General features: G+C 54.4%; 1 protein-coding gene across 1 annotated transcript in view; it reads left to right on the forward strand.

Annotated features, from left to right (window-relative positions):
- LOC105469275 (solute carrier family 26 member 11) overlaps nucleotides 1-14,591 on the forward strand; it is a 31,815-nt gene that overhangs the window by 14,019 nt on the left and 3,205 nt on the right. The window contains 9 exon segments of the mRNA XM_024788942.2: nucleotides 2,799-2,974; nucleotides 3,393-3,465; nucleotides 6,596-6,646; nucleotides 10,153-10,213; nucleotides 11,091-11,146; nucleotides 11,449-11,589; nucleotides 12,681-12,808; nucleotides 13,115-13,214; nucleotides 13,695-13,828. Coding sequence (XP_024644710.2) covers nucleotides 2,799-2,974; nucleotides 3,393-3,465; nucleotides 6,596-6,646; nucleotides 10,153-10,213; nucleotides 11,091-11,146; nucleotides 11,449-11,589; nucleotides 12,681-12,808; nucleotides 13,115-13,214; nucleotides 13,695-13,828 — 920 coding nt within the window.

Genomic DNA, 14,591 nt, shown 5'->3' on the forward strand with positions numbered 1-14,591 from the left:
TTGAGACGGTGTCTTGCTGTGTCACCCAGGCTGGAGTGCAGTGGCATGATCTTGGCTCACTGCAATCTCTGCCTCCTAGGTTCAAGCAATTTTCCTGTCTCAGCTTCCCAAGTAGATGGAATTACAGGCACATGCCACCATGCCCGGCTAATTTTTGCAGACGCCCATACCTGTATTTCAGGCACCTTGAAGCTGTTCCCACAGCTCACTTGTGATTTTTAGTCTTTTCCATTGTGTGTTTCCTGTTGGATAGTTTCTACTGCTACCTTTTAGTCTTTTTTTTTCTGTAATGTCTCCATTGTTGTTAATTGTATCAAGTGCTTCTTCCATCTCAGACACTGTGGTTTTCATTGCTAGAAATCCAATTTGAATCTTTTTTTTCTTTTTCTTTTCTTTTCTTTCTTTCTTTTTTTTTTTTAAGATGGAATTTCGCTCTGTCGCCCAGGCTGGAGTGCAATGGCGCAATCTCGGCTCACTGCAACCTCTGCCTCCCGGGTTCAAGTCATTCTCCTGCCTCAGCCTCCCAAGTAGCTGGGATTACAGGCACCCGCCACCACGCCTGGCTAATTTTTTGTATCTTTAGTAGAGACGGAGCTTCACCTTGTTGGCTGGGCCAGTCTCGAATTCCTGACCTCAGGTGATCCACCTGCCTCAGCCTCCGAAACTGCTGGGATTACAGGCGTGAGCTACCATGCCCAGCCTCAATTTGAATCTTTTAAAATGTATTTTGTACATCTTTACTTAACAGTTGCAATCTTTCCTCTCTTTTTTTGTTTTTTAAGTATATGGAATTTGGTTACAGTTATTCTTTTAATGTCCTATTAACTATTTTAATTCTTTTTTTTTTTTTTTTTGAGACAGAGTCTTGCTCTGTCGCCCAGGCTGGAGTGCAGTGGCCGGATCTCGGCTCACTGCAAGCTCTGCCTCCCGGGTTCACGCCATTCTCCTGCCTCAGCCTCCCGAGTAGCTGGGACTACAGGCGCCCGCCACCTCGCCCGGCTAGTTTTTTATATTTTTTAGTAGAGACGAAGTTTCACCGTGTTAGCCAGGATGGTCTCGATCTCCTGACCTCGTGATTCACCCGTCTCGGCCTCCCAAAGTGCTGGGATTACAGGCTTGAGCCACCGCGCCCGGCCTATTTTAATTCTTTTAATATCCTTTCACATTACATTTGGTTACAGTTCCTCTTTTAATGTCTGGTTAATTCTGTCATCTTTAACTATGTTACTTTTGGGTCTTTTTTTCATTTTCATTTTTATTTTTTGAGACAGGGTCTCACTATGTCACCTGGGCTAGAGTACAGTGGCATGATCATGGTTCACTGCAGCCTCAACCTCCCAGGCTCAAGTGATCATCCCACCTCAGTCCCCCAAGTAGCTGAGACTACAGGCGTATGCCACCGTGCTCAACTAATTTTTTATTTTTTGTACAGACAGTGTCTCACTAATTTGCTCAGACTGTCCTCAAACTCCTGGGCCCAAGCGATCCTCCTGTCTTGGCCTCCCAAAGTGTTGGGATTACAGGCATGGGCCACTGCACCCAGCCATATTTTCCTGCTTCTTTGTATGCCTAGTAATTTTTGTTTGCATGGATGCTAGACTTGGTGAGTTTGAGGTTATTGCATGCTGGATATTTTTGTATTCTATAAATCTTCTTGAGCTTTGTTCTGGGATATAGTTAAGTTACTTAGGACAGTTTGATCCATTTAGGATCTTACTTTTAAGCTTTGTGAGCTGGACCAGAGCCGTGTTAATTCTAGGGCAAGCCTAATCTGGCCCACCACTTGATTTTGTAAATAAAGTTTTATTGGAAAGTCACTCCCATTCATTTACTTTGTCAATGTCAACTTTTATGCAGTAATAACAGACTTGAGTAGTTGCACCAGAGACTTTATGGCCCACAAAGCAGAAGGTTTTTAGTATTTAGTCCTTTACAGAAAAAATTTGCCAACCCCAGGCCTTGGGCTAATCTTCTCCACTGCTGAGGTAAAACCCTCAGGAGTCCGTGATGCTCCATGGATTATGAGGGTTTTTCACTCTGGTGTGAGTCCCTGGGATTGTCCCTTGTAACCCTCTTCCCCACTGTGGATTTGGGTCTTTTTCGCCCCACTTTGCCTCAACCAGTTCTCTGCTGCACACCTGAGGGCACCTCTGCAGATCTCTGAGCTCTGTCTCTGGCCGCCTTCTCTGCTCCTGTGACCTTGCTGTCAGCTCCAGCCGCAGGCCTCCTCAGACTCCCTCCCAGCATTGCCCCCTGAACTCAGGGAGACCCCTGGGTTCTGCTCGGGGGTCCCCTCCATGCACATAGGTACCATCAGGGAAACCACAGGCAGCCGGCGGGGCAGTGACAGACTCACCTCCCTCGTTTCCCGGTGGCCGTCATGCCCGCTGTCCCGTGTCTTAGTGGCCATCATGCCCACTGTCCAGCATCTTGGAGGCCATTGTTTGGGGAAGGGGGGTACATCTGGCTTCTTCCTCCCTTGTGCTTTGAGGTGGATGTGCCCTGGGCACCTGATTTCAGAGAGTCTTTGCCAGGGTGCACGACATCCAGTCACCTGGAGCTTGGCAGCAGGTGGCATGTGCACCTGTCTGCAACGTGCAGCTCTGCCATCCCACCTGCTCATGCTGCCACGTAGCACTTGTGCCTGTGCTATGTTTCCCAGAGTGCAGAGTGAGGACTGTGGCCCAGCGGGGACCTCTTCTGCCGCTGGGGTGTCTGCCCCAATAATCTGGAGGCAGCCGCGCTACCCCACGCTTGCCAGGAGCAGGGTCCTGGACGCACCTCTCCTTCTCTCCTAGCTCGCAACGCCCTGGTGGTCTCCTTCGCGGCCCTGGTTGCATACTCCTTCGAGGTGACTGGATACCAGCCTTTCATCCTAACAGGGAGGACAGCTGAGGGGCTCCCTCCAGTCCGAACCCCGCCCTTCTCAGTGACCACAGCCAATGGGACGATCTCCTTCACCGAGATGGTGCAGGTGGGCAGAGCCGGGAGCCAGGATGGTGTGGCCGAGGCTGCAGTGGCCCGTGGCCTGGCCCCTACCCTGATGCGTCTGCTGGGTGCCAGGGGGTCTGAGGTCAGTTGGGACAGCTGAGTCCTCAGGAAGGGACATCTCCGTCATTAAAGAATCCCAGGTCGGACGCAGGCTCAGTGAGCTCAGGGATGTCACGTTTGTGTTCCGGGGTGCTTCTCCTGTTTTGGACTCCAGCTGAGGATGAATTTGCTGTGTTCCTCCCAGCACCTGGTGCCTCTTCAGACAAGGAGGCGCCTCCTGCAGCTGACAAGCACTTGCTCCTGTTACCTGTGGGGAGGTGTGGCTCCTTGCTGCCTTCATGGGACACTGCCGGGTCCTACACCTTAGGAAGGCCACTCACCATCCCTCTCTCCTCTCTCAGGACATGGGGGCCGGGCTGGCCGTGGTGCCCCTGATGGGCCTCCTGGAGAGCGTTGCGGTGGCCAAAGCCTTCGGTAAGACACCTGTCACCCACGCCCCAGGCCTCCCAGTGCGCCGGCTGGGCTAGGCCTGCCTGCTTTCTAGCTTGCTTTTATCGGTTACTAGTGTTAGAAATTTGAATTCGTAATACATGCTCATGATAGATATATACGTATTATGTACATATGATAAAACTGGATCTATAACGAGACATCGCCCTCCCACCCCATGGTGTGTTGGTGAGTGTCGTAACAGCCTCTGCTCTTCGTGGAAAGAAAAGGTTTTGCTTCGTGGCCCTTGCCGATGTCGATGGTGTAAATGCTACTGTCTGATTTTGAGGTCACATCGCTGAACGGGGAGTTTGCACATGGAGCTGGGTTGAGATCTACATGAACAACCATATTCTATGGCATCTCCACCATGTAGATACAGTGGGTGCAAATAACCTCATCAGCAGTAGCCAAATGCCAAATACATTAGGAAGTGATGAGTTTTAAGTATTATCTTTGGGCCAGGCATGGTGGCTCACGCCTGTAATCCCAACACTTTGGGAGGCCAAGACGGGAGGCTCGCTTGAGTTCAGGAGTTTGAAACCCACCTAGGCAACATAATGAGACCTCGTTTCTATTAAAAATAAAAATTAGCCAGGCATGGAGCACACCTGTGGTACCAGCTGCTTGGGAGACTGAGGCAGGAGGATCACTTGAGCCCAGGAGGTCGAGGTGGCATTGAGCTGTGATAGTGCCACTGCACTCCAGCCTGGGCAGCAGAACAAGATCCTGTATTATCTGTTTAGTTGAAAGTTTTGACCGGGCGCGGTGGCTCACGCCTGTAATCCCAGCACTTTGGGAGGCTGAGGCGGGCGGATCACGAGGTCAGGAGATCAAGACCATCCTGACTCACACGGTGAAACCCCGTCTCTACTAAAAATACAAAAAAATTAGCCGGGCGTAGTGGCGGGTGCCTGTAGTCCCAGCTACTCTGGAGGCTGAGGCAGCAGAATGGCGTGAACCCGGGAGGCGGAGCTTGCAGTGAGCCGAGATCACACCACTGCACTCCAGCCTGGGCGACAGAGCGAGACTCTGTCTCAAAAAAAAGAAAAAAAGAAAAGAAAAATTTGCCAACCTCTGTCTTAGATCCATGCTCCTGTGCCTTCCCCTCAAATCTTGGCCTGCTCACCTCTCTGAGATGGCCCATCTTAGACTTTCCAGTCGTCTCAACTGGTCATCAGAGAGGTTTCCAGTTTAAAATGTTTTTCTCGGCCGGGCGCGGTGGCTCAAGCCTGTAATCCCAGCACTTTGGGAGGCCGAGACGGGTGAATCACGAGGTCAGGAGATCGAGACTATCCTGGCTAACACGGTGAAACCCCGTCTCTACTAAAAAATACAAAAAACTAGCCGGGCGAGGTGGCGGGCGCCTGTAGTCCCAGCTACTCGGGAGGCTGAGGCAGGAGAATGGCGTGAACCCGGGAGGCGGAGCTTGCAGTGAGCTGAGATCCGGCCACTGCACTCCAGCCTGGGCGACAGAGCGAGACTCCGTCTCAAAAAAAAAAAAAAAAAAATAAATAAATAAAAAATAATAAAATAAAATAAAATGTTTTTCTCGGTGGGCGCGGTGGCTTACGTCTGTAATCCCAGCACTTTGGGAGGCCGATGTGGGCGGATCACCTGAGGTCAGGAGTTCAATACAAGTCTGACTAACATGGTGAAACCCGATTTCTACTAAAAATGCAAAAAGTAGCCAGGCATGGTGGCATGCACCTGTAGTCCCAGCTACTCAGGAGGCTAAGGCAGGAGTATCTCTTGAACCTGGGAGGCAGAGGTTACGATTAGCCAAGATCACTCCACTGCACTCCAGCCTGGGTGACAGAGCAAGACTCCATCTAAAAAAATGATAATAATAAAATAAAATGTTTTTCTTATTATAAAAAGTGTTGTAATCCCAACACTTTGGGAGGCCTAGGCAGGAGGATCGCTTGAGCTCAGGAGTTTGAAACCCACCTAGGCAACATAATGAGACCTCGTTTCTATTAAAAATAAAATTAGGCCGGGCGCGGTGGCTCAAGCCTGTAATCCCAGCACTTTGGGAGGCCGAGACGGGCGGATCACGAGGTCAGGAGATCGAGACCATCCTGGCTAACACGGTGAAACCCCGTCTCTACTAAAAATACACGAAAATTAGCCAGACGAGGTGGCGGGCGCCTGTAGTCCCAGCTACTCGGGAGGCTGAGGCAGGAGAATGGCGTGAACCCAGGGGGGCGGAGCTTGCAGTGAGCCGAGATCGCGCCACTGCACTCCAGCCTGGGGCACAGAGCAAGACTCGGTCTCAAAAAAAAAAAAAAAAAAAAAATTAGCCGGGCCTGGAGCACACCTGTGGTACCAGCTGCTCGGGATCCTAAGGCAGGAGGATCACTTGAGCCCAGGAGGTCGAGGTGGCATTGAGCTGTGATAGTGCCACTGCACTCCAGCCTGGGCTGCAGAACAAGATCCTGTATTATCTGTTTAATTGAAAGTTTTAATATAATTGTTAATAATGGCTATGTTTATTAATATACATTCATTGTAGAAAATGTTAAAATTGCAGAAATGAGTAAAGAAGAGACAAATCACCCGTAATCTGTTTTACTACCACAATTAACTACTGTTTACGTGTTTTCTTCTTGTTGTTTGAGACAGAGTCTCTGTCGCCCGGACGGGAGTGCAGTGGCACGATCTCATCTCACTGCAGCCTCAACCTCCTAGTCTCAAACCATCCTCCCACCTCAGCGTCCTGAATATCTGGGACTATAGGCACACACCACCATGCCTGGCTAATTTTTGTATTTTTTTGTAGAGATGGGGTTTTGCCATGTTGCCCAGGCTGGTCTCGAACTCCTGGGCTCGAGCGATCCTCCTGCCTTGGTCTCCCAAAAGTGCTGCTATTACAGCTGTGAGCCACCGTACCTGGCCTGATTACATGGTACTGTACCTCTTTGCACTCTGTGATACATTCAAGCACATGTTTACATGCACATATATGTGAATATTTTAGATGTGTATTCGTATAGTTACATTTACAAAACTTATTGCCATACGTAGAAATTCATAATCTGTTTTACATTTTGTGAATACTTTTTGAGTGATGTTGATTATCAGTGACCATGTCTTTACTGTTGGTTCCCTTTAGCGTCTCAGAATAATTACCGCATCGATGCCAACCAGGAGCTGCTGGCCATTGGTAAGACCCCAGCTGTGGGGAAGAACCCCTGTGGGCCTCCAGGGACCCGGGGCTGCCCCTCTGTGTCTCCTGCGTCATAGGAAGACCGTGATGGTGGTGATGAACTGGGAGGGCAGAGGTGGCCCCAGATGGGCTCTTCTGGAATATTTTGTTTTGTTTTGGGTTTTTGAGACGGAGTCTCGCTCTGTTGCCCAGGTAGGAGTGCAGTGGCGCGATCTCGGCTCACTACAACCTCCGCCTCCCAGATTCAAGCGATTCTCCTGCCTCAGCCTCCTGAGTAGCTGGGATTACAGGCGTGTGCCACCATGCCTGGCTAATTTTTGTATTTTTAGTAGAGACGGGGTTTTACCATGTTGGCCAGGCTGGTCTCGAACTCCTGACCTCAGGTGATCTGCCTGCCTCGGCCTCCCAAAGTGCTGAGGTTACAGGCATAAGCTACCGCTCCTGGCTCTTCTGGAATATTAATAAGAACTCGTTCCCAGACCTCCACACTGCTCAGTTTAACCCCTAAGAATAAGGAGCTGACATCTGTTATCTGTCCTACCACTTGCTGAGCACCTGTGCTGTGTACCCGACCCTGAGGTCTGTAGCCTTGGTCTAGATCCAGGAACACCTGGAATGTCCCACCTCAAGGAGGGAGCGCCCAGGGACAGGGTCGAGAGCTGAAGGCTGTGGCCGGGGGAGTCCAGAGGAGTCTTCTGATTGTACCCGCACCCTGCCTTGTGCCTCCCTCCAGGCAGGGGCAGGTGGATTCATGAAGACTCGGGGGCCCCAAGTTGCATGCCTGTGGATGGGGGTCATGCCCGCTTTCACCGTTTAGTTTCCTCTTGTTATATCTCTGCAGGCTGACTTCTTAGTGGTATGTTTTGAGACCACAGTGTGAATATATATATATTTTTGTGTGTGTGAGACTAAATCTTGCTTTGTCGCCCAGGCTAGAGGGCAGTGGTGCAATCTCAGCTCACTGCAACCTCTGCCTTCTGGGTTCATCCGATTCTCACGCCTCAGCCTCCTGAGTAGCTGAGACTACAGGCGCGTGCCACCATGCCTGGCTACTTTTTGTATTTTTAGTAGGGTTGGGGTTTCACCATATTGGCCAGGCTGGTCTCAAACTCCTGACATCGTGATCCGCCCGCCTCAGCCTCCCAAAGTGCTGGGATTACAGGTGCCCGCCACCGCACCCGGCCCAGTATGAATCTTAAATTCAGTTATCGTGACTGAATCGTGGGACCCAGGCCTTCCTGCCTTTCCTTCTCGCCCCTCATGAGACTGGCGCAGGGTAACCCAGGAAGCACCATGAGCTTCTTCCCAAGGGGTGTCCACCCTGACAATTTCATGAGAGCCATTTGGCTTCTCGACAGCAAAGTGAGTGACCCAGGTTGGGTCACAAAGGGACGTTGCCTGGGCTCCTCTCTGAGCCATGGAGAGCAGGGCACTGTCTAGTTGAGTGGCGGAGCTCGGGCTTCCTAGGACTCACACACTCTCAGGCCGAGAAAATCCACAGCCTCCCCGAAACCTCCCAGTAAATCTTCCAAATGCGATTTCCCAGAGCATCCCATTCCCATTACTTTACTTATTATAATTGTTATTTGAGACGGAGTCTTGCTGTGTTGCCCAGGCTGGAGTGCAGTGGCACGGTCTCGGCTCTCTGCAACCTCCGTCTCCTGGGTTCAAGCAGTTCTCCTGCCTCACCCTCCTGAGTAGCTGGGATTACAGGCGCCTGCCCCCAAGCCTGACTGATTTTTGTATTTTTAGTAGGACGGGGTTTCGCCATGTTGGCCAGGCTGGTCTCGAGCTGCTGACCTCAGGTGATCCGCCCGCTTTGGCCTCCCAAAGTGCTAGGATTACAGGCCTGAGTCACAGCCCCTGGCCCTATTCCCATTACTTTAAAAATACCACAGAACTATTCTGATGGCACGCTGAGTTCCAGGGATACAACGCAGACAGAGCGAAGGTCAAGGTTACTGTGACAGCCATGGGATTCCTTGATCTCAAATAGGCCAGGTAGGCGTCAGCAGCCGCACAGCAAGAAGCTGGCTGATGTGAGCCCATAAAGGCCAAGCTGGGAGGGGTCGCCCTGGTCAGCTTTGGCTCACAGAATTGGGTCCCCAGCCCAAGCTGTTGCAGAGTGAGGATGATCCCGTGCAGCCTGCCGTCACCGCAGGCCTCTGCTGAGACCTCCCACGCCTGCATTTCCTTGCCCTGTCCCCTCTCTCTCAGGGCTGTGAGCTGGGCCATGTCACCCGGGATGCCCTGATACTGAGTTGGCCCCAGCCCAAGCTACCTTGAGAGCAGGCCCTGCACCTTTGAGACCTGAGAACCCCCTGTGGGTCTTAGCGAGCAGGAGGGATTCTGGTTTTAGTGGTGCCTCCAGGTGAGACAGATGCTGGTGGGAGCGTGGGGTCAACCTGAGCAGTGATCCCCGTTCTTGGGCCTCAGCGATGCTGCAGGCATGGCTTTGTCTGTTGTCGGCAGCCAGCATCACCTGGGGAGGCAGCATACCAGCCATGACCTTGGCCTCACTGTGGCTGTCGTCTCGTGAGAAGGAGTGCTGGGTTTGAAAGGAACTGGGTGGAGAACTGTGGGCAGCCACTGACCTCCCGAGCACGTAGGGTTTGTCTTACGGGCGCTTTCGTCTCAGCTGTCACCCCCTCCTGGGTGGTGAGATGCTCCCCTCTGCTCTGTGTGGGGAAGGCATGTCCTAGTCACACAGGAGAGGCCGGGTGAGAAGTGTTTGAAAGCTAGGATCTGGCTGGGCGTGGTGGCTCACACCTGTAATCCCAGCACTTTGGGAGACTGAGGTGGATTTATCACCTGAGGTCAGGCGTTTGAGACCAGCCTGGCCAACATGGCAAAACCCTGTCTCTACTAAAAATACAGTTAACTGGGTGTGGTGGCTCATGCCTGTAGTCGCAGCACTTTGGGAGGCCAAGGCAGGTGGATCACCTGAGGTCAGGAGTTTGAGATCAGCCTGACCAACATGGTGAAACCCCGTCTCTACTAAAAATACAAAAATTAGCCAGGTGTGGTGGCACGTGTCTGTAGTCCCAGCACTTTGGGAGGCCAAAGCAGGTGGATCACTGAGGTCAGGAGTTTGAGATCAACCTGGCCAACATGGCAAAACTCTGTCTCTACTAAAAATACAAAAATAAGCCGGGCGTGCTGGTACGTGCCTGTAATCCCAGCTACTCGGGAAGCCGAGGCAGGAGAATCGCTTGAACTGGGAGGTGGAGGCTGCAGTGAGCTGAGATCGTGCTACTGCACTCCAGCTTGGGCAACAGAGCCAGACTCTGTCTCAAAAAGAAAAAAAAAAGGCTAGGCTCTACATCTGCAAGATTGTGGCCTGTTTTCTTCCCTGACAGAGTGCACAGGCTCAGGCCCCCAGGATAATTCTCCCGAGCCCTGCCTTCCCGCCTCCCTTCTGGGTTTTTATCCCCTCCCCATCTCCTTTCCCTCCGTCCTGTGTGCCTACCCTCCCCGATCAGCCTGTCTTGCCTCCTCCCCAGGTCTCACCAATGTGTTGGGCTCCTTCGTCTCCTCCTATCCAGTCACAGGCAGCTTTGGACGGTGAGTGACATGTCTTCCACTTCTGTTTGCCCACGTTGCCTTTACGTTGTTATCCTGACGAGGAGTCTGCCTGCCCTGACCCTGGCGCCCCGTCCTCCGCTGTGAACTCTCCGTGGAGGGGCAGGGCTGGGGGTCACCCTGCTGTCCTCCAGGGTGTCCTCTGTTTCTTTACTCTCATAGATGGTCCTGCAGTTTAATACTAGAAACTTCCACTGGGCATTGTGGTATACCCTTGTTATCCCATTTACTCTGGAGGCGGAAGCGGGAGAATCGCTTGAGCCCAGCGGGTTGAGGCTGCAGTGAGTTGTGACTGCAACGCTGTGCTCCAGCCTGGGCAACACAGCAAGACTCCGTCTCTAAAACAAATACTGGAAAGTTCCCAGCACGCCAAAGCCCTTCTAGCTCCTGGTGCCAGAGTCAATTCCTAAAAGGACGTGGAGACAGGAAGGGCTGCAGCTCTGCCCTGAAGAAGCCAGGCATGAGGCTTAGCCCAGACGCCCTAGGGCCCCTCCTCAGTCAGGACAACAGGATGGGGGTGATCTGTGGCTTAAAGGAGAGAAGGCGGCACCGCTTGGCAGTGCCCAGTCCCCCAGCTGTTGACGCTCGCCCTGCAGGGTGTGGGGCCCCCACATGGATGGGGGCAGGAACCCGAGAGGACGTGTGGTTCCTGAACTGCTTCCTATAGTCAGGGTGGCCTGAGCACAGCGCTCTGTGACTGCACCCTAAGTCTCTTTGCCTTGCCCCTCTTGCAGTCCCCGCCTGCTTCCTAAGCTGTGCTGGGAGCTGACGTCCCCTCGGAAGAACGGCCACAGGGTGTGGGCTGAGGTCTCCCCTTTCCCGGCCTCTGGTGACTGACGGTCTCTGTGTTGCCTTCCAGGACAGCCGTGAACTCTCAGTCGGGGGTGTGCACCCCGGCAGGGGGCCTGGTGACGGGTGAGGCCCTCCATCTTCCCCTTGTGCCCCCAGCCCTGAGAGTGGGAGAAAGGCAGGAGGGGGCCCAAGAGACGTCCCGTCCCTTTGGCTCATGGGCCGCGTGCCCCGGGACTGCACAGGGACTTGGGGGGCCTCAAAGGAGTAGGGGGACCACAGGAGACTGAGCAGGGGCTGGGGGTCTTGGCACTCGTCGCCCTACCCCTGCCCCGTCCCCAGTGGGCTCCACTGAACAGGAGGCTGCTATGCTGCGTGCTGGGGGGACCCTGTGCCCCCGAGGTCACCCGTGTTCCCGCTCCCCGCAGGAGTGCTGGTGCTGCTGTCTCTGGACTACCTGACTTCACTCTTCTACTACATCCCCAAGTCCGCCCTGGCCGCCATCATCATCATGGCCGTGGCCCCGCTGTTCGACACCAAGATCTTCAGGACGCTCTGGCGCGTTAAGAGTACGTTCTTGTCCTACGGGGAGAGCACTGTGATGCAGTGTCTGAACGTGGAGAATGTCATTTGTGCTACACCATTTTCCTGCAGCCACTGCTGCGGGGCTGGGGCTGGGAAGTTAAGGCAGTCCCGGAACAGAGGAGTGGATGGCCAGGAGATGGCCCCAGAGATGGTCCAGAGGCTCAGTGGGAAGAGCTGGAGCTCCTTGTCCTGACACCTGGGGTCCTGAGAGGGGGCACTGACCCAGGGAGGGTCTCCTCCTGATCCCCCTGCCCTCATTCCCACCCTCCCTGCTGCCTCTAGCCACCGGCCCAGCTGGGGGAGGGACGGGAGATGTGCCTGGTGACCAGCAGGGGCAGTGGAACAGCCTTGCACTCGGGCCCTGACTGCCAGTTCCTTTAACTTAACACATGTTGTTTTCTTTTGTTTGTGGAGGAAGCACGGAGTGGGTTCACCTAGCTGACTTGGCATTTTCTGGTCAGCCCCAGCAAGTTGCCAGGTGAAAGGATGGATAATTTTCTTGCATGCCTGCTGCATGCCAGGGCCTTTCGCATGTCAGTGCGCTGGGGCTTTAGAACAGCCCTGAAACATGTTAATATGCCCACGTGGAATGGGATGGTCGCTACCGCTAGAAACCGAGGCTTAGCCAGGGTGGGGCGGGCCTGACCTATGTGAGGTGGAATCCCCGCCAGGCCTGAGCCCATGCCCTTTGTCCCCAGGGCACCTTCTTGGCCAGGTCTCAAGAGTTCACGTGGTCCCTGCCCCACTCCTCAGGCCAGATCTGTGCCCTGACAAGCCGCTGCCACTTCCCTCCCTGAGGTGGGAGGCCAGGGACTGAGCGGGCAGGTCTCAGCTGTGCTCAGCTCGGATGAGGAGCTGCGCTCAGCTCGGATGAGGCGGGCATTTCCTTCGACTTGAAGCCTGGCCTGGTCAGCAGCTGCTGTCCCCAAGTCCTCTGGAGTCCCCTCGGGGGCTGCTTTGGGTCCATGAGCACCTTTACTCATATGTGGGGGGTAGAAAGCTCCCACTGGTCAGCAGGGCCATGTTGGGGGCTTGGGCGGCTGCCAGGTGTCCCTCAGCAGCACCCTTCTCCTAGGACTGGACCTGCTGCCCCTGTGCGTGACCTTCCTGCTGTGCTTCTGGGAGGTGCAGTACGGCATCCTGGCCGGGGCCCTGGTGTCTCTGCTCATGCTCCTGCACTCCGCAGCCAGGCCCGAGACCAAGGTACCCTGCCGTGGCCTGAGTGGGGAGTGCGCTGGGGGCAGGACTCCTGGGCACGGTCTTATGTGTTGAGGGTCTGGGGTGATGGTGGTCGTGGGCGCTGCTGAAGGGGACCGCTTGCTGGCAGGCGGGCAACCACCCTGCTATAAAGCATGGTGTTCTCCCACTGTGTGGGGGCCGTGGGGGTCTCCCCTTAGCACCCCACTCCCAGTTCCCTCCAGCGTGCTAGGTTGGCTTGGGGCTTCCTGCTTGGGACAGGCCAAGCCTGGTGGAGGCTGCCCGGTTTCCAGGACTCACTCGTCCCTGCAGGTGTCAGAGGGGCCGGTTCTGGTCCTGCAGCCAGCCAGCGGCCTGTCGTTCCCCGCCATGGAGGCTCTGCGGGAGGAGATCCTAAGCCGGGCCCTGGAAGGTGCATGGGCGGGGGCCAAGGTGGTCTGAGGTCGCTCCCCTGTCCTCTGCTCCCCACTCCCAGCTCTTCAGGACCCCAAGGCCCTGTCCCCGACACTCTCTAGTCCACAAGGATTCAGGCGTCTCCGAGTGGGCAGGACTGTCCCCTGTGGGCCTCAGCCAGTGACTGCTGCAGCAAGGGTGGTGCTCCCCACATATCGCTCCTTCCCTGCCCCTAAAGTCCCCTTCCTGTTTCTGGGGGGTTGATTTTAGGGGAGCCAAGGGCCTGTGAGTCCTAGGAGGGAAACAGCTGCTGCTGTCATCAAACAGTTGCGTGTCTGGTCCTGTCACCCGAATCCCCCAACTGGGTGACTCAGTCCCCACGAGATGGAGCACTCTGGCCTCTCTGTCCCCTCCCCCTGGCCAGAGCCTCCTTTGGCCTCTGCGGAGCGGCTTTGGGCTGCTCTGCGTGGCATGACCTGGCTCGGACCTGTCTCCCCAGTCTCCCCGCCACGCTGCCTGGTCCTGGAGTGCACCCATGTCTGCAGCATCGACTACACCGTGGTGCTGGGGCTTGGCGAGCTCCTCCAGGACTTCCAGAAGCAGGGCGTCGCCCTGGTCTTCGTGGGCCTGCAGGTGGGTGTGCGCTGGGCTGCCTTAGGGGTTAGCAGCTGCCTCAGGTCCTTCCTGTGCCTGCCTCCCGTGGTGAATGTGACATCTCTGGGCTGTGATACTGGACGGCCCTTCGGCCAGTGCTGGCTCTGCCTCTGATTTAAACAGTTCTCGTTCCCATCTGGCCTTCCTCGTCCCTCCCTGTGGAATGGGGAGCGGTGGCCCCCAGCCCTCTGAGGGGTCACGTTATGGCTTCATTTCCCTGGTGGTCACTGCCACACTGTCCTCACTGCTGGGGACACACAGTGAATGAGGGTCAGTCCCTGCTCTCAGGGGAATTGTATTTTAGGAAACAAAAAGGGACCGGTGAGGCCAGATGTGGTGGCTTACGCCTGGAATCCAGCACTTTGGGAGGCCAAGGCGGGCAGATCACCTGAGGTCAGGAGTTCAAGATCAGCCTGGCCAACATGGTGAAACCCCGTCTCTACTAAAAAATAAAAAAAAACAACAACAACAAAAACAAAAACAAAACTAGCCAGGTGTGGTGGTGAGCACTTATAATTCCAGCTACACGGGAGGCTGGGAGAATTGCTTGAACCCAGGAGGCAGAGGTAGCAGTGAGCCGAGATCCCACTACTGTACTCCAGCCTGGGCGACAGAGAGAGACTCCATCTCAGAACAAAACAAAAACAGGTGCGCATAGAATTTCGTGAAAAACGTATTGTCAGGGCTTCCAGAGGCTGAAGAAGACAGGTTTCTGTGGAGGCCGTCCTGTTCAGAGCTGCAG

The sequence above is a fragment of the Macaca nemestrina genome, chromosome 17, assembly GCF_043159975.1.
Source record: "Macaca nemestrina isolate mMacNem1 chromosome 17, mMacNem.hap1, whole genome shotgun sequence".
Lineage (NCBI taxonomy): Eukaryota > Metazoa > Chordata > Mammalia > Primates > Cercopithecidae > Macaca > Macaca nemestrina.